At 45.6% G+C, this 22572-nt stretch overlaps 1 protein-coding gene across 7 annotated transcripts in view; it reads left to right on the top strand.

Annotated features, from left to right (window-relative positions):
* The first annotated feature begins 10408 nt into the window (after window positions 1–10408).
* EML1 (EMAP like 1) overlaps window positions 10409–22572 on the top strand; it is a 143499-nt gene continuing 131335 nt past the window's right edge. For 5 of the 7 annotated variants that reach the window (XM_067027777.1, XM_067027776.1, XM_067027775.1 and 2 more), the window contains exon 1: window positions 10474–10616. Coding sequence is in view for 6 of the 7 variants with exons in the window: in XM_067027776.1 (XP_066883877.1) it covers window positions 10550–10616 (67 nt within the window). In the remaining variant the exon portion in view is untranslated. Of the gene's footprint in view, window positions 10617–22572 lie in introns of all 7 variants that reach the window. The other 2 variants (XM_067027772.1, XM_059058353.2) reach the window with 1 other exon arrangement.

The raw sequence follows: 22572 nt of genomic DNA, 5'->3' as shown, positions 1-22572 counted from the left end.
ACTTCCTGAAGCACAGCCTAATGGTGAGGCTTCCAAGGGACTCCTCATCGTCCATGGGCCAAGTCCAACCCCTTAGTAAGGGGTCCTAGGTCCTCTGCAATGCAGCCTGATACCTCCTGTCTGACCTCCTTGTCCCATCCTTGACTTGAACAGAGCTGGATGGCTCCTCATTTCCCAGACACACTAGGGGTGCATTTCTAGCCTCTTACTTGGATGACTTTATCTCCTCCTCTCCACTTACTTCATCTCTCAGATCCATCAAAGCCAGAACTCTGGTCCCATCCAACACCCCCAACCTGGATTCCTCCCCTGTCTGCCCTAGCCCGTGGGGGTTCAGCAGTCCTCACGCTGTCCTTTGTCTCAAGCCCAAGCAGCAAATACTTTCTTCACACGTACCGTTGGTACGTTGGACCTGGGGTCTGCACCCCACAGGATGAGGTCCGTGGCCGTACCCTATCTCGGGGTGTTCTTCTTTCTTGTCCCCAACCAGGCTGTCAGTTTTTATTCTTGGGTAAATCTTCCGTCCTTCCCCCAGGCTCTCTTATCCCATCCTCAGCTGCTGAGGTGGTAGTTCAGGGCAGAAAAGCAAGGTTTGGGGCCCGACAGGATCGGATTTAAATCCTGGCTCTACCTCTCCCCAGCAAGGTGACCTTAGGCCAGGCACCTGCCCCTCTGCTCACAAGGGAGTTTCCCTACACATAAAATTGAGGCAGTACTACCGACCCCACAGGCCTGTGGCACGGATGGTGACTGATGCATGGACAGCACTGGCACTCTCCCCCAGTGAGAGCTCCTGGGTGCCTTGTTCCCGTCCCGTGTGTTCAGTGTGTTCCTGTGGTGTTTACTCCCCTCCCGGACCACGAGCCCCTCAGGGGACAGGCGTTGCTCTAGTCCCGTTTGTTTCCCTTGTTCCCAGCACGGAGTGGGCACCGAGTGCGTGCAAACAAGTGAGCCAATAGTCAGCGCCCAGCAACCATCTGTGATGAAGAATAACACACAGGGAACTATATCCAATATCTTGTAATAAACTATCATGGAAAAGAATCTGAAGAAGAATATATATATATACACGCACATATATGTGTGTGTGTGTGTGTGTGTATATATATATGAAACTGAATCACTTTGCTGTACACCAGAAACTAACACAGCACAGTAAATCAACTCTACTTCAATTAAAAAAACAACAACACAGAGGACAAGCCCACGTCTGGGGGAGATGGAGCAGCATCTTACCAGTGATCTCTGCTCAGAAGACCCTTTAAACCTTTGCCTTAATCAATGCGATAACTAGAGTCTGCAGACCATAGGCAAATATATTAGCAAGGGTTCCAGGAGGCTTCGTTAATCACAAATAAGCATTATGTATCTCAGCCACTGGGATGAAAAGGGCTCCGATGGGGGTGGTAGGAAGGGACCAGGCAAACCTCAGAAACGGGCCTTTTACTTGACTTTCCCGATAGATAATTCAGATTTCCGGCAACTTGTTTTTATTTCTTGCAGTTTTGCTGCTGTGAGGAAGCTGAGGATGGCATTGTAAATATAACTGTGTGAACCTCAATAATTTTTTTCAATGCATGATATGGGTATAGTCTACATCTTTCCATATTAGCTAGGATGACTATATAATCTGTCATCCAAACTAGAATACTTCAGGGTCAAAGGGGGATTATTATGGCAGGACGCAAGCATAAACACGGCTGCCCCAGCACACTGGGATGAGTAGTTGACCCAATATTAGACTATTTACTCTGTGATTAGTTGGCGGTATGCCAAGAATTGCCATAAAACCTCACAGGTGACACAATGGAGCAAATGAACAAAAATTCCTGAAAATGACATTTTTCGGTGGAGATGCCACAACGGAAATTTCGTTTGCCATCCGCTGCAGCGCTTGCATTACTGTATGGATAAGGGACGATTTTAACGCTGAGTTTCCCCAATGGAATGCCATTCTGAAAAGAGAAAACCAGGAATTCCCTGGTGGTCCAGCGGTTAGGCTTCTGAGCTCTCACTGCCTGTGGCCTGGGTTCAGTCCCTGGTCGGGGAACTAAAATCTCGCAAGCTGTGTGGCACGGCCAAAAAAATAATAAATAAAAGGATTAAAAAGAGAGAGAAAACCAACCAATATTGCTTTTAATTTTCCACTTCACTTCAGACACTGCAAAATATGTAAATTCTTTTGATCAACGCAAATCATTAAGAATGCTTTTGAGTGGCTATAACCTACTGAGGGGAGAAACCCCATGGGTTTCTCGGATAACAAGGAGTTTTCATACCCATTTGGACTATTAGCAGATTATCCGTGGGAGGCTCCGAAGTTCATGGTTCTGCAGGGTCGACATTTTTGTGATAGGATAATGAAGTTGATATGGCTGTGTTTATTACACAGAGTGCTGTTTCTTGTCCGGAGCCTCTGACCCACCCCAGACCATCCGGGACCAGCGCTGCACGGGTAGCCAGAGAGCTGGGTTCACCTTTGTGAGATGAGTTGCAGGATCCGCCTCCATAGGCGGGGGTGAGGCTCCCAGCCAGGGGCGAGGCCAGGGAGAGCTCTGCGAGGACACGTGCTGGCTGCTGCGGGAGCGTGAATGAATACAGAGGGAGGAGCAGCAGCCCTGCCCCCCACGGAGCCCTCGGCTTCTACAGAGCTTCAAAAAGCAGGTTGGTTTAGCACAGAGGAATGGTACCGAGACAGCCATCAGCAGTGGAGGGGGCAGGCACTCTGGCTGGACAGGGCGGGAGTAGCTTAAGAGCGGAGCCCACAGAGGAGCGGAGGGATATTTCCAGGAAATCATGCAAGTGAAGCCCCAGGGGCAGATGATAAGTGCAGTGTGTTTGGGGAATGAAAAGCAGAATGAGGGACTCCCTTGACGGCCTAGTGGTTAGGGCTGTGCGCGCTTTCACTGCAGACGGCCCAGGTTCCACCCCTGGTCAGGGAATTAAGATCCCACAAGCCATGCGGTGCAGCCAGAAAGAAAAAAAAGAAAGAAAGAAAGGAAGAAAAAAGGAGGATGGATTGACTGAGGCAGGGAATGGGGGCCTCGAAGGACTCTGAAAGCCAGTCTGCGTATCTCGGACTTTGCGGGTTTCTCTTCCTCCAATAAGGAGAATCATCTTAAAACTGGGAAGAGTTGAAAAAAATGTCCCTTAGGAGAAATTGTCAGGAGCCCAAGATAGGTGAGAGATGGGGGCAGGCGGGTGGCACTTAGTGACTGTGAATCCAGTCTCTAGGCCTCCACAAACTTGCTCGGATTTGGCCAGATGGGAGTCGCAGAAAACTGGAAAGGGAAAAATGTCATAATTTTCCAAAAAGCAGAATAAGTTGGGTTCTGGAAAATACAGATAATAAATTTTGATATTAATATTGGTTCTGAGCAAAACTTTTAACAGATTTTGGAAGAGCTGGTGTGAACTCACTTGGAAGGAAATGTTGTTATGAAGAGGCAAACCAAACTCGTTCCCTCTTTTCACGGGGTTACCAGGCTGCATGTACAAAGCGTTGGTAAAGAGCCTTCCCCAAACCCTGTGGAAAGTACAGAGAAAAAGAGTCTGGGCCAACAAACAATTGGGTGACTTGATGTTTAGTTGGACGGACACATCCAGAGTATTTATAAAAAGATCAGTGGCGATGCAGCTGGTGAGGTGTGGCCGATGTGAGAGCTCCACGCCTCTGGCAGCCCCGCCCTGTGCTTCTAATGTGTTTATCAACTACAAGGACGAAGAAGACATTAGTGGGTTTAGTACAGCAGTCACAATGCTGACGTGTCATATCCCAGATTCAAGAGTTTAAAAGATTTTGCTTCGTTAAAAGGATGGATTGAAACAAATCAAATGTCGTTTTACAGGGGTAAAGATAAATCTTATCTTTAGATTAAAAATTTTTTCAAAAATCAATTAGCTCAGTCAGTATAGGTTGGAGACGACCCAACAGCAATTCATTTGAAAAAGACTGATAGGTTTATAATTGACCAGAAGTTCAATATGAACCAACAGCATATAGCCTGGCTGCTCAAAAAAAAAAAAAAAAAATCAATACAAACTTCCGTTGTATCAATAGAATCATAATCTCCAAGTTATTTAAGGGAAATGCCACTCAGGTCACACACACACACACACGTTCCTACAAGACAAGGCTGATTGATGTAAGGGATGCAATCAGGTACCAGTAGATGTGAGGGGGGTGTAGGGGGCTCACCAAGCCCTCCCAGATGAAGCAGCTTCTCTGCTGGCAGGCAGGGAGGTGGGCACTCAGCACTGGGAAACGGTGTGGGCGGAGGTCCAGAGCACTCAAGCTCATGGCACGTATGAGAGTCGTGGATAGGGGTTGCCGTGTACGTGGTGTGGCAGGAGCGTGTCGGATGCCAAAGACAGCATTTGTGGCAGGAACACAGACAGACTGGAAGTCCACGCCAAGATGTGTGCACTTAACGTGGCAGGCATCAGAGAATGAAATGATGTCGTTAACCCCTCTTTGGGCGAGTTAACCCTGGAGTAACAAAGCAGAGGTGGGGAAACCGGGACACAGGCTGTTAGAGCACCCTTTCAGAACAGACAGCAGCCTGCATCAGGACAGAGGGAGATTAAATTGACCAGACAAAAGCGGGATCAATGAAGGACGCTTCGGAAAGGGCGGTTTGGGATAAAAATAACCAACAATCTTTTTAATAATTGAAGCTCTTCAACTTTGAAATGAGCCAAGTGACCATTTGTCAGGGATGTTGCAGAAAAATACTGCTGCGTCAGCAGTCAAGTTGGGGACAATGGAGTTTAATATTCTTTATTGATGTCAAGAATCTGCGATTAGCTCTCATTTTATGGCTTAACAGTCTTATCACGAGAAAGTGTATTTTATATTTTATAATTTAGTATCAGTGATGAATGGTGTCCTGAATCTCTGGAATATCCAATTCTTGACTTTGAGATTCTGTACTAACTGTATTAGTTCGTCAGGGCTGCTGTAATGAAGTACCACACACCAGGAGGCTTAGACAACAGAAATTTATTGTTTCACAGTTCTGGAGGCTAGAAGCCCCAAATCAAGGTGTGGGCAAGGGCTGGGAGGGAAGGACGGATTTCAAGCCTCTCTCCTTAACTTGGAGACAGCCAGCGGTCTGCTCCCTGTGTCTTCACATGGTCTTTCCTTTGTGTGTGTCCATGTCCTAATTTCCTCTTCTTATAAGGACACCAGTCATATTGGATTAGGGCCCACCCTAATGACCTCATTTTAACCTGATTACCTCTGTAAAGACTCCAGCTCCAAATAAGGTCATATTCTGAAGTACCAGGAGTTAGTACTTCAACAAATGAAGTTGGTGGGAGGGGGCACAATTTAGCCCAAAACACTAACTGAGAGGCAACTTCTCTGCTCTTAGAATAAAATCAGAACCCCCCCTGTGAACAGGCCACCCCGTCTCCCACCGCGGTAATCTCTGCTCCCCGGATGAGCCTTTTTTTTTTGCGGTACGCGGGCCTCTCACTGTTGCGGCCTCTCCCGTTGCGGGGCACAGGCTCCGGACGCGCAGGCTCAGCGGCCACGGCTCACGGGCCCAGCCGCTCCGCGGCACGTGGGATCCTCCCGGACCGGGGCACGAACCCGCGTCCCCCGCATCGGCAGGCGGACTCTCAACCGCTGCGCCACCAGGGAAGCCCTCTGGATGAGCCTTATTTGCCTGAAGCAACGTCCACTGGTTCTTTGCCCACTGCTGCTTTGTGACCTCCTTTCGCGCCTCAGTCCAGTTCAGAACCTCCACAATGATCTGAAACCCTTCCTTCTGGTTTTGTTTCATAACACTTATCACAATTTGTAATGACGTCTTTATTTGTACGACAGTTATATGTCACCTACAGGGAGAAATACATTTTACATCCCAACTCAGCACACATACAGACATTCCAAGTAAAGAGCAACACTTCAGGTAAAAATGCATGTTCTTAGTATGTTCAGTGCACCTTGATATTTCCCATTTCCTCTATTTTTTCTTGTAGTAAAATACAGACAACATAACATTTGCCGTTTCGACCACTTCGCAGCCTAGCATCCAGTGGCATTACGCACATTCGCACGGTTGGGCAGCCATCACCGCCATCATCTCCTGAACTTTTTCATCATTCTAACCGGAAACTCAGTCTCCATTAAACACGAACTCCCCCACCCTCAGCCCCTGGCGGCCACCATTCTACTGTCTGTCTGTATGAATTTGACTCCTCTAGGGACCTCATGTAAGTGGAATCACGCAGCATTCGTCTTCTTGTGACTGGCTTATTTCACTCAGCATAATATCCTCAAGGTTCATCCATGTGGTAGCAAGTGTCAGAATTTCCTTTCTTTTAAGACTGAGTCGTATTCCGTTGTACGGATAGACCACATTTTGTCTCTCCATTCATCCATCAGTGGAAAATAGGTTGTTTCTACATTTTGGCTATTGTGAATAATGCTTCTATAAACATGGGTGTACAAACATCTCGTCGAGCCCCTGCTTTCAATTTCTTTGGGTATATACCCAGAATGGAGTTTTCTGTTTCTTTTTTACAAAAATTAAAGTATAGTTGATTCTGTTTCATTTTTTAAAGTGCTGAATGACTCTTTTTTTAAAAAAAAATTTATTTTATTTTTGGCCGCGTTGGGTCTTCGTTGTTGCACGTGGGCTTTCTCTAGTTGTGGCGAGCGGTGGCTTCTCTTGTTGCGGAGCACGGGCTTCAGTAGTTGTGGTTCACGGGCTGTAGAGCGCAGGCTCAGTAGTTGTGACGCAAGGCTTAGTTGCTCTGCGGCATGTGGGATCTTCCCAGACCGGGGCGTGAACCTGTGTCCCCTGCATTGGTAGGCGGATTCTTAACCACTGCGCCACCAGGCAAGTCCCTGATGTGACTCTTTAACTTCATGACACTTGCAGCTTGGAAGGCACCGTGTTTTGCGTGATGTATCCCCAGCCTCTGCATGGTTCCTAGTCCTGCAGAACTATTTTTGGAGGAATGTTGAATTAAACTATAGATGCACAAGGCTTTACATTTCTGGGTATTTTTAAATTACTTCTCCATGAATAATGGCTACGGAGCTCCCACTTTCCTTTCTTTTTCACATGTTGTACAAATGCTGCTATTAATGCCACTGAATGCTATGGTTATGTTGTCCTAGAGAGCATATATCATTTATGACAACATGTTTTGGACTCAGGCCATAAATTATCTCAAAATGACGTGGAATAACAGTCTGTTAAAATGTTTGGGCACAAAATCTCACATTATTAATTAGGTTTTCAGAGATTTTTCTTGAATTTTCTCCATAGGTCTTTCAAAAATGCTGTGTAGATTATACCTAGTTGACTTAACATGCATATCCTTGTAATTACACTAAAATTTGCCCCTTTTAGAGTAAGGCTTTTATCATTGTGGGGAAAAACAGAGCTGTTTAATACTCTAGGTTAAGAGTGTCATAATGATCTTTATCATCTCAAAAGCAGTGGACTGTGTTCTTAGTTGTTATTTGTAATTTTGCTCTGGTGGAAGTAAAATCCTCTAAGAAAATCTCCAGCTCAATTCTCCTTCATCCCACTTCTGAATTTTCTTTATTCCCCAACCTTCCTTTGTTGGGGCCACCAAATATCATACCTTTAACATTATAAATCAGGAATGCTAACATTCTTAAAGAGAATCATCTTTTGATCATTTATTCATGATTATCACTTCATTTCCAAGTTAGAAAATGCCACATATCAATTTTTTAATACCAATTATCCAAACTATCCTAACGTATAAAACCACAAAGTAGAGTAGCGATAGCATAAAGATTGGACTAGGAGGGAAGAAAGATGGGAAATGAGAAAAGAGAGAAGGGCCAAGTTCAAATGTGTACGTGTGCTCAAAACCCCTCCTGCACAGTACCTGCCTCTTGCTTTCAGGATGCAGAGGGTCAACCTGTACTTGGCGGGGGTAGAGGCTTCATGTGACGCTTCTGCCTCCTCTGCCCTCTATATGTGGCCCCTATTTCCTTTCCCTGCCAAAGTTCTGAAATGTGCATCTACATGTGCTCTCCTCTTTTTTTTTTTTTTTTTGGCCACGCCACGCGGCATTCAGGACCTTAGTTCCCTGATCAGGGATCGAACCCTTGCCACCTGCAGTGGAAGTGCGGAGTCTGAACCACTGGACCACCAGGGAAGTCCCCATGTGCTCTCCTTTTGACGTCCAGCAGCCCGGCTCCGGTCCCCACTGCTTCACCAAGATGCTCCAAGTTACCTGGGAGCCCTCTGCCACCAGACCAAAGCCCTTTCCCCCGGCTCATGCTCTTTGACCTGTCCTCTAGAGAAACCTGTGAAAAGGCCCGCCTCCTTGCAAATTTCTGTGCTCTTCGCTTAATGAGACCACCCGCTAGGCTGATCGTCCTGCTCCTTTGGAACGTCCTTCTCCCCTTCCAAGGCTCTTCCCAGCTCCTTTCTGACCTTCCATTCTTTCCTTTACAGTTCACGCACAGCCTCTTTGCTGAGAATTCCCACATCCCCATTCTTTCACTGGCCAGCTGGTCTGCATCCCCCGTTGCTATGGGGCATTTCTAACAGGAGGTTTGCTGTCCTCGCTTGCTTGGCCTCTCTGTCTCTCCAGCTGTATCGTTCTGGAGCCGGTTCCCTCTGGCCGGTCCCTCAGCCTCTTTCTTCCCTCCGACTGTCTGGGCCCTGAGTGTCTGGTTTCTGGAGCGCTGCAGACACCCTGGGCTGCTCCAGCTCCAGGCCACGGCCCCTGTGGTCCGATTCACACCCAGACTCATCTCTAACACTGCTCGTGCCAGCCTCCCTCCGCCTGCTGCCAGCTCTGGCTCAGGCTCCTCTGCCGGCTCTCGGGACCTCTCTTACCGTGCCCCCCCCCCCCCCGCCTCTCTGCGCACCCTTATTTCCCACTATCTATATACAGGCTGTTTGCTCTTGGCCGGCCAGCCCTTGGCCTGTCAGCAGGCCCTGGTCCGTCTCTCCTCCACAACCACTAACGCTGTCCTTCAAACACCAGGTCACAGTCAAACCCACAGCACCTGCAGCCCTTGAGCGAGCCCCCCACCTCCCCGTGTACTTTTCCCGTTAACAATCCCTCTTGTTTTCTCTGCTTGGTCTCCCTGACCGGGGCCCTGATAAGGGCTTCAACCTCTCCCTTCTGCCCACAGCGTCTAATGCCAGTCATGCTACCCCGTGCGCCAAACACAGCAGGCACACCACCAGAGCCCCATCCCTGACAGCATCTTCTGCTTTTGCAAAGACAGGCCTCTATCCGCCTCTGAACCCCAGTGACGCCCCCAGATTCTCCTAATAGTAACTTTTTACTTGGTTCTCATTTCACCTACTTGTGTTCAACCTACAGGAATTAACACCTACAACTTGGACCCACTCAGAATTTTACATGTAAGTGAATTATAGCTATTGTGTAACCGGGAGCATAAATGTTATGCGGTCTGTTCTGGACAAAGCCAGAGGATCACCAAACTCATATTCTTCTCTCTTGCATCGTGACTTGTTATTTGCCAGCATCTTTACTTCAGGCCATGAGCACTGAAACTCAAACCATTAACCTGGCATGTGTACGCAAGGAATGGAAAAGTTACAAACCCGTGGATTTGTGCATTTATCTCCTATTATGATATTTTGTCCCAACTCTTCGTCTCCCTGAGATAGAGTAAATACAGATTTCCGTGGGTCCTGTAACAAGCTAACAAGTGTGTAATGTGACAAATCTGCACCCCAGGGGCTGATCAGAGGGGGAGAGAACAGAGCAGATGTTTTAGCTCCTTTAAAGGCCGCAGCCTTTCCAGCCTGACATTACCAGGGCCTCTTTTTGAAGTGGGAAGCCGCATCTTTTATCGGCCCAAGAGCGGAGTTACAAGCCCTGCGCTAATTCTCACTCGAGGCAGGGCTGTGCTGCGGCGGAAGACGTGCGGAAAGAGGGGCGCGCCTCGCAGGACGTGGCCAAAAGCGGAGTTGCTGCGACGTGGAAAGACAGCCGAAATGAGCTCGCGAGTTGTCCATGTTTGGTCCTGGAGCCGCCCGCGGGCGCGGGGATAGCGCCCCCGGGGAGCGTGGTCTCCGGCGTCCACAGGAGGGGTTGCCCGTGCCGGGGCGACGCCCCCGCTCCCCGCGCGCCCGCTCCCACGTCTCCGCCTCTCCTTTGTCCCCGCGCCCCCCGCCTCCCGCCCTCCTGGGGGGCGCCAGCGGCCGCGCGGGGAGGCGGGGCTTGGCCGCGGCGCTCCCGCAGCATCCCGGTCCCGGCCGCGCGCCGCCCTGGGATCCCGGGACCCGGCAGCCCCGCCCGCCCGCGTCCCCGCCCCGTCCCGTCCCGTCCCCGCCCGGCCACGTCCCCCGCGGAGGCCGCCCCCTGGCGGGCAGAGCGGGCGCCGGGCTCGCGCGGCGGCGGCGGCGGCGGGCCCGGGGTTGCCATGGTAACCGGCAGCGGCCGCCGCCACAGCAGGGCCGGCCCCAGCGCCAGCGCCGGCCGCGGCTCGGCGCGGCTCAGTGTGGGGGTGAGCGGCGGCGGCGCGGCCGGGCCGGGGAAGCGGGCGCTGCCCGGCGGCCTCAGCATGGAGGACGGCTTCTCGAGCTACAGCAGCCTGTACGACACGTCCTCGCTGCTCCAGTTCTGCAACGGTGAGGGGCGGCGGCCGGCTGGGCGGGGGCCGCGGCTGGGAGCGGGCCGAGGGGCGAGGCCGGGCGGCCGGGGAGGCCGTGCAAAGTTGCTGCGGAGGGTCGCGCGGTTCCCGCCGCCGCGGCGCATTGTGCTGGGCCGCGGGCCCCGGGCCGCGCCTCGCTGCGCCTCCGCCCCGCCCCGCCCGGCTCCCGTTCCGGCTTCGGCCAGTGCGCGCGGGGCGGCCGATCCCGGGGAGACCGCGCGAGCGCACCGGCCGGGCAGCGCGGGGGGAGGCCCGGCCACCCCGGGGCTCCGGGGACGTGTTGCTTTCTGCTTCCAAACTCACATCTGTTTGGAAATGTCTGGATGAAGAACTCGGAAAACAAATCACTTAATAACGAAACACTCCTTCGAGGATGTGCGCAGTGTTTGTCGCGAATGGACCCTCAGGATCCATTCAGTTCTACTTTGATGAAATCATCACAGTTTCATGCAATCTAGAGCTTTTTAAATGGACAGGCAAAGTGAACCTGGCTTAAAAGTGTTTCGACTGTTTTGTTTACGGGGTGATAGATTTATTTATTTATTTATTTTTACAGGAAGGAAATATTAATAGCTACCAATATGGCATCTTCAAAAAAATATAAAATCCTACATGCTTGAAAGATTTTAATCTCACTAGCAGGGTTGAAAAAGATTTTCACAGCAGACTGCATAGTTTATCAGAACATGATGTGTGATAATTTATGCACAAAAGTTAACCATACAGTTTTTTATATGTCGGATTTACTGCTTTATTAGAGGATCCCAAAAGTTTGTTAAAGAAAAAAAAAATGTGTGTTTTATGGAATTTGCTTATAGTGCAGTCGGAATAATTTGGAATTCTAGATGCTTTGACAACTCGAGCAATTTATTTTGCAATTGTAATTGTGATTTAGGGGAATGTTTCTAGTTATTCAACACCTGTTTGCAAATTGGAGGTATTAGCCTTGGCAATAAAGATCACTGGGTTGATTCATCCTCTGTAATGATATTTTAATCTCTGGTGAAATTTATCATCTTTTTCATGGAGGAGTATGTATTCTGATAGTTTTGGCAGCTTATAATTGTCCTATTAATCACATGTGAGCCTTCATTAACTTGTAATGCCCTCTTCAGTGGAAAGGAAGAAAGTTTTGGCTCTCTCTCCACATTTAACAACATTTCAGAGTTGAAGGCAGACAGAATGTATTTGGTACTCTGCTGGCCACTGGAATCCTTTATACAATACATAGTTTAGAGTCATGGGAACGGTTTTACTCTCCACATATTGGAGCAGTTGTTTGGGGCTGGTCATATTGTTTCTAAACAGCCGCTCAGTCATGAAGTTGACCTACACATCTATTCATGAATGTTTTGGTCTTCTGCCTTTTCTTGTTAATTGCTAGGTTAGTGATATCGTTAAGGAATTTTACTGGTAACAGTGTCTAGAAGAAAGTAAAAACCAGCTCTTATATTGTGTGGCTAACAGTTTAAAGAAAAATGACTTTATTATTTATTTATTGAAGCATAGTTGATTTATCAATACAATGTTGTGTTAAATTCTGCTGTACAGCAAAGTGACTCAGTTATACAGTATATACCTTCTTTTTCATATTCTTTTCCATTATGGGTTATCTCAGGATACTGAATATAGTTCCGTGTGCTATACAGTAGGACCTTGTTATTTATCCCTTCTATATGTAATAGTTTGCATCTGCTAATCCCGAAGTCCTAATCCATCCTTCCCCCAACCACCCTTGAAAAAAATGACTTTAAAATAGCTAGAATCAAGCAATAAGATCAGTTCAAAATACAATCGAATCACAACTGTTGAATTGCTTTTCTTGAAAAGCTCAGCTCTGTGTTTATTTTTTGGTTACCTTATGAATAAAGTTTAAAGCAAGAGTAGTCTGTCAGGCGGAAATGAATGTTAACTGGTGATGTCTTAGGCAGCAGATGTTTTGATGTGAAATTATTCATTTTTAAGAGGCTTCCATTAAGTGAAAATATAAATGAATACAATCCAGTTAATGACTATGATCATTCAATTAAAGCACTGGATCACAGAAACGCCATTTCCCCAAGAACTAAATTAAACCTTTGGATGTTTTATTAGCTACATTGAAAAAATTTTTTTTCTTTTTAAATTAGAGATTTACATGACAGTGGCAGGACTACAGCAGTGTAATAGATGAACTTATAAATTTTCATATGTTGGGTACACTCCCTGCTTTTGATAGTGACAGGAACTAAAAAGTCATAGTTGTATATTAGCTTCAGAAATTACAACCCGTACTTCTTATTTGTATGACTGTCACAGTTAACGTACTCCTGGTGAGATAAAGATAGAAGTCAGTAATAAAAATGAGAAGGAAGGAAGAAAAAACGTTGTTGTAATGAGTGAAATCTCTTTTATCATTATACTTTTTTTCCTTACTATCTCTCCTACTGAATTTGTAATGGATATTAAATGTGAACGTAGGCAGTATCTAGCCTCCTGAAAAGACTATCCATTCTCATCTTTTAGATACTGGCCTTCTCATTTAAGTAGAAAATGTGTGCCATGTTTTTTCGTCAAACTGTTTAGAACTCTGTAAAGTGAGCTAGAAATCACAAACTTCTTTTATTGCCCTAAGAAAAACTACAGTAGTTGGAAAGTGGACTAAAGCTGGCATTTATAAGACAGTTTGTCGTTTGGGAAATACCGACCATCCTTTATTCCATGTTTTTCTTCAGAGCCTTCCCTTGACATAGGTAGAATTACCATCCTCTTTTACGTAGGAAGAAACTGACGCTCAAAGAGATTTTTCTGACTTTATAAGGCCACACAACTAGTAAAGCTTGGATACCAGTATGATTTCTTTGTTTTAGTAACAGCTATAGAGACATATAATTCACATTCTATAAAAATTCACCCTTTTAAAGTGTACAATTAAGTGGCTTTTAGTATATTTACAGAATTGAGCGAGCATCAACATTATCTAATTTTAGAACATTTTCATCACCTCCTCAAAGAAACCCCAGGACCTACAGGGTCGTATTCCCTGTTGCCCTAGCCCCTGGCAACTACTAACCTACTTTCTGTTTCTGTAGATTCTGCATGTTTAATATAAATGGAATCATATACTATTTAGCCTTTTGTGTCTGGCTCCTTTCACGTAGCATTATGTTTCAAGGTTCATCCATGTTGTAGCATGTGCCAGTACTTTATTCCTTTATACGGACAAGTAACATTCCACTGTATGGATAGATCACATTTTATTTATCCATTCACCAGTTGATAGGCATTTAGGTTGTTCCTGCTTTTTGACAATCATGAATAATACTACTCGGAACATTCATGTCCAAGTTTTTGTGTGAACATGTGTTTTCATTCCTCATTGGTCAAAACCTAGGAGTGGAATTGCTGGGGCATATGGTAACTCTGGGTTTAACATTTTTGAGGAACCAATCTGAATTTTTTGAAATCTAAATGTCAAGCTCTTTTTATTATACCTTTGCTGATATAAGAATAGGGAGTCAAGGAGCTGGATGAAGGAGGGAAGGACGTAGTGTTGCTGTTTCATTTCTGTGAGTCACTTTTGATTCTCTCATCAGTCACAGATCATCAAAACAAGTCAATGCACACTCTTGCTTAGTTGCCATAGGTTATAAGAGTCTCAGCATTCGAGGGTACCAGAAAGGTGATCTCATCTCATGGTTTACTTTCGTAAGCCTTTGAATGTTTCTTCAAAGTACAGCTCACCCAGGAATCCAAATGTTAAGCAGATAAACAGGGAGCAGCTCCAGCTGAAGTGGGGAGAGGACAGCGCTCTCTGGTCCTCCTCACCTGTCTCGCCCTCCACTGATTCGACCCACCCATCCCTCCGGGGTTTTAAATCTCTGTTCCATGGGGGGGATGCTCCAAAGGTTATTCAACCCACGTTCAAGCAGTTCCAAGGTACTGGAAACTCACTGTCCCTCTATGCAAGCCATTCCTTCTTTGTATAATTCAGACTGTCAGTTCCTAAATGCAGTCAAAGTTTGGCCCCAGTTCTGTCCCTTGGGTCCAGAGAAAATAGGTTTAATCTGTTTTCCATGTGCTAGGTTGTCCCATGTTTGAAGACAGTCATGATAGCTCTTTCTCAAGTCTTCTTCCAGCTAAACATTACCATTAAAAAAGAAAAAAAAATTCCTCACAAGAAGACACAATTTTAGACCCTTAACCATCCTGGTTTTCTTGGGCTACATTTGTTTTCTTTATTCTATAGGCCTTTTTAAATTTGACATAACTGGATGTTGTATTCCAAGCATGGTTTTTAAATAGAGCAGAGTAGAGCCGGGCACTTCACCTCCCATGTTCTACAATCTATACTTCTAATAATGCAGCCCAAGATCGTATTAACTCTTTTGCTTGTCACTTCACATTGTTACCTCTTACTGGTTTTCACCTAAAATTCTTGTCTGTTTTACATGTACTGTAGCTAAGCCCTTTTTTTTTTTTTTTTGAACATCTTTATTGGAGTATAGTTGCTTTACAATGGTGTGTTAGTTTCTGCTGTATAACAGTGAATCAGCCATACGTATGCATATATCCCCATATCTCCTCCCTCTTGTGTATCCCTTCCACCCTCCCTATCCCACACCTCTGTGTGGTCGCAAAGCACCGAGCTGATCTCCCTGTGCTATGCGGCTGCTTCCCACTAGCTATCTATTTTACATTTGGTAGTGTGTGTATGTCCATGCCACTCTCTCACTTCGTCCCAGCTTACCCTTCCTCCTCCTCATGTCCTCAAGTCCATTCTCTACGTCTGCATCTTTATTCCTGTCCTGCCCCTAGGTTCTTCAGAAACTTTTTTTTTTTTAGATTCCATATATATGTGCTAGCTTATGGTATTTGTTTTTCTCTTTCTGACTTACTTTGCTCTGTGTGACAGACTCTAGGTCCATCCACCTCACTACAAATAACTCAATTTCATTTCTTTTCATGGCTGAGTAATATTCCATTGTGTATATGTGCCACATCTTCTTTATCCATGCATCTGTCAGTGGCCACTTAGGTTGCTTCCACGTCCTGGCTATTGTAAATAGAGCTGCAATGAACATTGCGGTACATGACTTTTAAAAATTTAATTAATTAATTAATTAATGTTTGGCTGCATTGGGTCTTCATTGCGGTGCACGGACTTCTCATTGTGGTGGCTTCTCTTGTTGTGGAGCATGGGCTCTAGGAGCGTGGGCTCAGTAGTTGTGGCTCGCAGGCTCTAGAGCACAGGCTCAGTAGTTGTGGTACACGGGCTTAGTTGCTCCGCGGCCTGTGGGATCTTCCCAGACCAGCGATCGAACCCAGGTCCCCTGCATTGGCAGGTGAATTCTTAACCACTGCACCACCAGGCAAGTCCCATGAGTCTTTTTGAATTATGGTTTTCTCAGGATATATGCCCAGTAGTGAGATTGCTGAGTCGTATGGTAGTTCTCTTTTTAGTTTTTTAAGGAACCTCCATACTGTTCTGCATAGTGGCTGTATCAATTTACATTCCCACCAACAGTGCAAGAGGGTTCCCTTTTCTCCACACCCCCTCCAGCATTTATTGTTTCTGGATTTTTTGATGATGGCCATTCTGACTGGTGTGAGGTGATACCTCATTGTAGTTTTGATTTGCATTTCTCTAATGAATAGTGATGTTGAGCATCCTTTCATGTGTTTGTGGACAATCTGTATATCTTCTATGGAGAAATGTCTGTTTAGCTCTTCCGCCCATTTTTGGATTGGGTTGTTTGTTTTTTTGCTATTGAGCTGCATGAGCTGCTTGTAAGTTTTGGAGATTAATCCTTTGTCGGTTGCTTCATTTGCTAATATTTTCTCCCATTCTGAGGGTTGTGTTTTCGTCTTGTTTATGGTTTCCTTTGCTGTGCAAAAGATTTTTAAAGTTTCATTAGGTTCCATTTGTTCAGTTTTGTTTTTATTTCCATTTCTCTAGGAGGTGGGTCAAAAAGGATCTTGCTGTGATTTATGTCATAGGGTGTTCTGCCTGTGTTTTCCTCTAAGAGTTTTATAGTGTCTGGCCTTACATTTAGGTCCTTAATACGTTTTGAGTTTATTTTTGTATATGGTGTTAGGGAGTGTTCTAATTTCATTCTTTTACATGTAGCTGTCCAGTTTTCCCAGCACCACTTATTGAAGAGGCTGTCTTTTCTCCATTGTATATTCTTGCCTCCTTTATCAAAAATAAGGTGACCATATGTGCGTGGGTTTATCTCTGGGCTTTCTATCCTGTTCCATCACTCTATATTTCTGTTTTTGTGCCAGTACTGTACTGTCTTGATTACTGTAGCTTTGTAGTATAGTCTGAAGTCAGCAAGCCTAATTCCTCCAGCTCCGTTTTTCTTTCTCAAGATTGGTTTGGCTATTGGGGGTCTTTTGTGTTTCCATACAAATTGTGCAAGTTTTTGTTCTAATTCTGTGAAAAATGCCATTGGTAGTTTGATAGGGATTGCATTGAATCTGTAGATTGCTTTGGGTAGTATAGTCATTTTTGCAAGGTTGATACTTCCAATCCAAGCACATGGTATATCTCTCCATATGTTTGTATCATCTTTAATTTCTTTCATCAGTGTTTTATAGTTTTCTGCATACAGGTCTTTTGTCTCCTTAGGTAGGTTTATTCCTAGATGTTTATGTTTGGCTAGGTATTTTATTCTTTTTGTTGCAGTGGTAAATGGGAGTGTTTCCTTAATATCTCCTTCAGGTTTTTCATCATTAATGTATAGGAATGCAAGAGATTTCTGTGCATTAATTTTATATCCTGCTACTTTACCAAATTCATTGATTAGCTCTAGTAGTTTTCTAGTAGCATCTTTAGGATTCTCTATGTGTAGTATCATGTCATCTGCAAACAGTGATAGCTTTACTTCTTCTTTTCCAATTTGGATTCCTTTTATTTCTTTTTCTTCTCTGATTGCTGTGGCTAAAATGTCCAAAACTATGTTGAATGATAGTGGTGAGAGGGGACAACCTTGTCTTGTTCCTGATCTTAGTGGAAATGGTTTCATTTTTTTCACCATTGAGAACGATGTTGGCTGTGGGTTTGTCATGTATGGCCTTTATTATGTTGAGGCTAAGCCCTTTTTTTTTGCTTACTTTTACATTTTCTTTTTGACGAGGCATTTCCTCCAGCCCAAAATGATTGTAATCTGTATCGTAATGCTGTAAATAATCCCAACGCTTACGTAAAATATTTCAGTGTTATAATAACATGGAAGTTAGTCATTGCCTTAAACGTTATGATTCTAGCTGATAGCTTTTTTTCCATCTTGCCTGGAAAGGTGTTGTGAGAGACCTTATCAGCTTCCTTCTAAATCCTATGCATGGTGTATATACCATTTCCTGGTGCAGCTGGGCTTCTTCCCCTGCAGGTGCTACCTGTTAATAACCATGACTGGTCAAGTCCACACTCACACCTGCTGCTCCCAATGACTATCTGAAGTCAGTATAATAATCTTTTGAGCTACTGCCATTTATTTTTTTCTAGCTGTGAAATGAAAACTTGTTTTCATTTCTAAACATTTATATTGGGGGAGTTAAGAATACTTTAATTTAAAATCTTACAAGTAGTTTGGCATCTGTAATTCTGACCACTTTCTCTTTACTATGATTAGGATAGGATTTTCACGTTGGCAAATAGTTGGGTTTCAAACAGCATCAAGGACCTCGTGTGAGGAACTCAACAACATGAAGTATTTTCAGACCTCTTACATATTCTTATGTGGTGGCAGAGGACTGATTTAGGTTTTCTCTGATAGCAAAATCTATAGAAAATGCTTTCACGGGAGAGTGCATAGCAAGCACCCGTGCTAAGCAAGAACTTCTAATTGGTACACTTGGTATTCCGGCAAGGAATTTATTTTATAGCCAAACCACGAGCATTTATGACATTATGAACAGACCCAAGGATTTCGGTGGAGAATTCACAAAACTATGCTTAAAAGTAACCATTAGTCGGTTATTAATTTTTGAGATGGTGTAAGCCTTTTCATATAGTCTTTTTTTTTTTTTTTTTTTTTCGGTATGCGGGCCTCTCACTGTTGTGGCCCCTCCCGTTGCGGAGCACAGGCTCCGGATGCGCAGGCTCAGCAGCCATGGCTCACGGGCCCAGCCGCTCCGCGGCATGTGGGATCTTCCCAGACCGCGGCACGAACCCGTGTCCCCTGCGTCGGCAGGCGGACTCTCAACCACTGCGCCACCAGGGAAGCCCCCTATATAGTCTTTAAAAAAAATAAACGTTTTAGTTGAGTGGAGGATGGATAAAAGAAAAATAACATCTTTGTTTCTACTGTTACAGTCTCTTCGAGCTATAAAACTAGAAGCATAAAAAATTAATCATGGATAGCGTTGAAAATTGAACATTAAAGCATTGCTTTTATTAGCAAAGCAGCTTCTCCAAGGACTTAAAATCAATGGTAATTTGTATTACTTGCAAAAATTCTTTCAGGAAAACTATGGTTATTCATCTTAAAAACCCTAGCTTATTAATAGAGGATTTCTAGGATTTGTAAAGTGTTTTAAATGCCACCAGAAACATGGACAATAAAAAAGTGTGCTGTAAACCTTAAATGCTGTATAATTATGATCAATATACCCTCCCCCCAAAGCTTCATGTTTTTCTCACTAGATACTGGACACGTACATTTAATATTCTGCTGAAAGCAGCATGTTTGTTTTAATATCATGTAGGACTGGGTCTGTCCTTATGTACCAGGCAGAGCCAGCACACATCCTCCTTGGTTTACTTTAAAGAAATAGCTCTTTAGAAGTTTATCTTTCTTTAAAGTATTTGTTTTCCCATTAAGAGTTAGGTAGACATACTTCCAATTTTGTTTCCTCGCAAGCTGTATCTTTACTGGAAAATACTATTTGTGTGGAAAACCACATTTTTACAGAGGACTTAGTCGTGTCTTAAAATGCAATAGCACATTTTTTCTGTCAGTTTTCTGGAAAAGATTTAAACTCTCTGACTTGAATAAACTACCCCCCTGTATGAAGGGGCACATTTGACCCTTTCCCTTGGATGATGCAAGAGGGCAGGGGCGCCAAGCCCAGAGCCTGCCCCCAGTGGGGAGTTCCACAGGAGACCTTGGCCACCTGCAGAGGGGGAGAGAGCGGGAGGTGCCAGCCCTCCGAGGGGTGGGGGCCAGATCGCTGTGCATCATTGCGGTGTGGTCCAAGACTGGCTGTGTCCTTCGTGCTGTGCCCTCTGGAGGGGAAGGCGTTATTGTCCTGGACTGCAAATTATTCCCACAAAAAACCTTTCGAGGACAATGGGCAGCTCACATGAAAGATAATGAGGATAGAGACGGTTAGGCAAAAGCATTCATGGAGAGAGAGGCCTTTAAGTTCACTTGGCACATGGAGCCAATTTTGAGTGAATCCCTGCAATGTGCACAGGACAGTGAAAAATGTTTAAAACATCGTTTTCCCTAGAAACGTTAGATTTCCCTAGTCATCGTCCTACACTCCTCTTTCTCCCGGCCTCCCATCTCCATGGGCCTGGGAGGTTCTGCTTCCCAAGTATCTCACCATTTCTCCCTGCGCTTTAGCTCAGACCTTGGTCGAATCCACGTTGAAGATGAGCTCACCTAAGGTGAAATTAGCTGCTTGGAATGCTCCTCCTGGAAGACAGATCGGATCTGGAAAACCACCTCCTGTTGCAGAGTCTTCAGGGCCCCCTCCTTCCCCTTTGGCACCCAGAGCCCCCAGGGGACAGCTGCCTGTCTCAGCCGACTCCCCAGCTCCTTCGCCTGCCACCACCCCGGTTCCCGAGCATTGCGAGGTGTCCTTTCTTGGTGGCCACATAAGCCTCTGTCATCATGATGATCCCAGAGGCCTGTCATGGTGATTTATTTTCAGATCTCCCGTTAGACTGTCACCACTTTCCAGACAGAGGCTCCCAGAGATCACGTTTGTGTTTTTTTGCTCCTCAGCTGAGCCTGCCCCTGGTGGGTTTCCTGATGGATATTGTGTGTGTGTGTGAAATACACACACACCAGTCAAAATGCTTCCCATGTAACATGTGCACTAAATTGAGGTTAAACAGGGAAAGCACGCATGCCCCTTTCTGTATGCTTGAAATAATGTGTGCCTATATTTTATATTATATATCACATATGTATGTAAGTACACATGCATACATATGGGTACCCATGTCACAGGAATGTAGATACACACGCATACACGTGTGACATTTAACTCTCTTCCTCATCAAAGAACCAGTAGTAGACTTAGGCATTGCAGGCAAGGAAACATTACGGGTAAAACCCAGAAACATATGGATGTGGGACAGTGCGGAGACTGGCCAGATGGAGTCAGACTCCCCTGCACAAACAGTACAGGAAGCCCCAGCTGGACACGGGTCCACTTGAATCAATAAGTAGAAACATTTGCAAAAAGCCTGGGGTGGTTTAACAGACTTAACACAAATTCTATTCAGCCAAAGGAACTGACACGAGGAAGTAGTTCTTGGCAAAACTGGCATCTTTAGCAGTAAAAAACAGTTTGGACTGTTAAATTAACCCCCCAAAGTTATTTTGTGTAACAAGAATTTTACCATTTCTAGGAAAATATGCTCCAGACGAGAAGCAGTTGGGTATAGTTAGGACTGTCTTATGCTGTAACGGCTCTGTCATATTAGCCCAATTACAGTGTCAGCAACCGTTGAAAATCCTTAGGAATGGAACGTAGCGATGATACTTCGTGTAATATCAAGTTTCTTGTAATGCTTACCTGTCCCGTGTGTGAAACATGGAGACTGCTCCCCTGGGAATGTGTGGGCAACATAATAGAGATAATGATCTGTGAGCCGTGGCTTCACCAAATTAGCCCTTTGGAAAGTAATTATGCAGCCTTGCCCACACTCCGCTGCTCTCAAAGACTAAAATCTGCTCTGTGTGTCATCTCTTTGCCTTCCTAGAAAACGGCCTCGTGTTGAGTCGACATAATTTAATTATATAAAAATATGTGTTCAGACTGCGTCTTGTACTTAATTATAGCTCTGACACTACAGAGTTGTTATTTCCCAGCCAGAGCTTGTGCTTCTTCAAAGTGGGGGCCACGTCCCATTCATCAGTCTCTGCCCACTGCCAGGCACCGTGCGTGCGTGTGCGTGTACGTGTGCGTGTACGTGTGCGTGTGCGTGGCGTGGCACGGGAGGAGCGGGAGACGCAGGCAGTGCTGGAGGTCTCACCAGGCAGCCTCAGGTGTCACAGGGTCTGAGCACTTACAGGTGTCCCCTGTTTAACCCTCATTCCACTCCTTTGAGGTGGCTGCTGTGATCATCTGCGTTGTGACTGGTGAGGAAACGGAGCCCTAAAAGTTTAAGTAACTTGCTTAAGGTCTCCTGGCTGGTCCTTTTCAGAGCTGGGGTTTGAACCCAGGCATCTGGCTCCACGGTCCACAGGCTACGACGTGCTCAGTTGTGTTTGGTGAATGAGCAACGGATCAAAAGATGGGTCCCAGGGCTTCCCTGGTGGCGCGGTGGTTGAGAATCCGCCTGCCGATGCAGGGGACACGGGTTCGTGCCCCGGTCCGGGAAGATCCCACATGCCGCTGAGCGGCTGGGCCCGTGAGCCATGGCCGCTGAGCCTGGGCGTCCGGAGCCTGTGCTCCGCAATGGGAGAGGCCACAACAGTGAGAGGCCCGCAAAAAAAAAAAAAAAAAAAAAAAAAAGATGGGTCCCAGACACGAAGGGGTGTGGGAGGTGTTTTTCATTGGCCCCTTGCTTCTGGGAGAGGCCACACGCTAATTACTAGTCCAAATCCGAGTTCCCGCCACTGGAGTGCTGAGAGGGTCTCTGAACAAGTTCCTTGTCTTCACCCACGTTTCCCCTCAAATCATACCACGAATGCACTTTCTAAAGCAGGAGTCTCGTTTATCTCCGAGTTACCCAGAGTCCCATGGAAGCTACCCGTGGCTCTGAGGGT

This window comes from Kogia breviceps, chromosome 3 (genome assembly GCF_026419965.1).
Source record: "Kogia breviceps isolate mKogBre1 chromosome 3, mKogBre1 haplotype 1, whole genome shotgun sequence".
NCBI classification, from domain to species: domain Eukaryota; kingdom Metazoa; phylum Chordata; class Mammalia; order Artiodactyla; family Physeteridae; genus Kogia; species Kogia breviceps.
The sequence above is the reverse complement of the archived record's forward strand: the minus strand, read 5'-3'. Positions and strand labels throughout refer to the sequence as shown.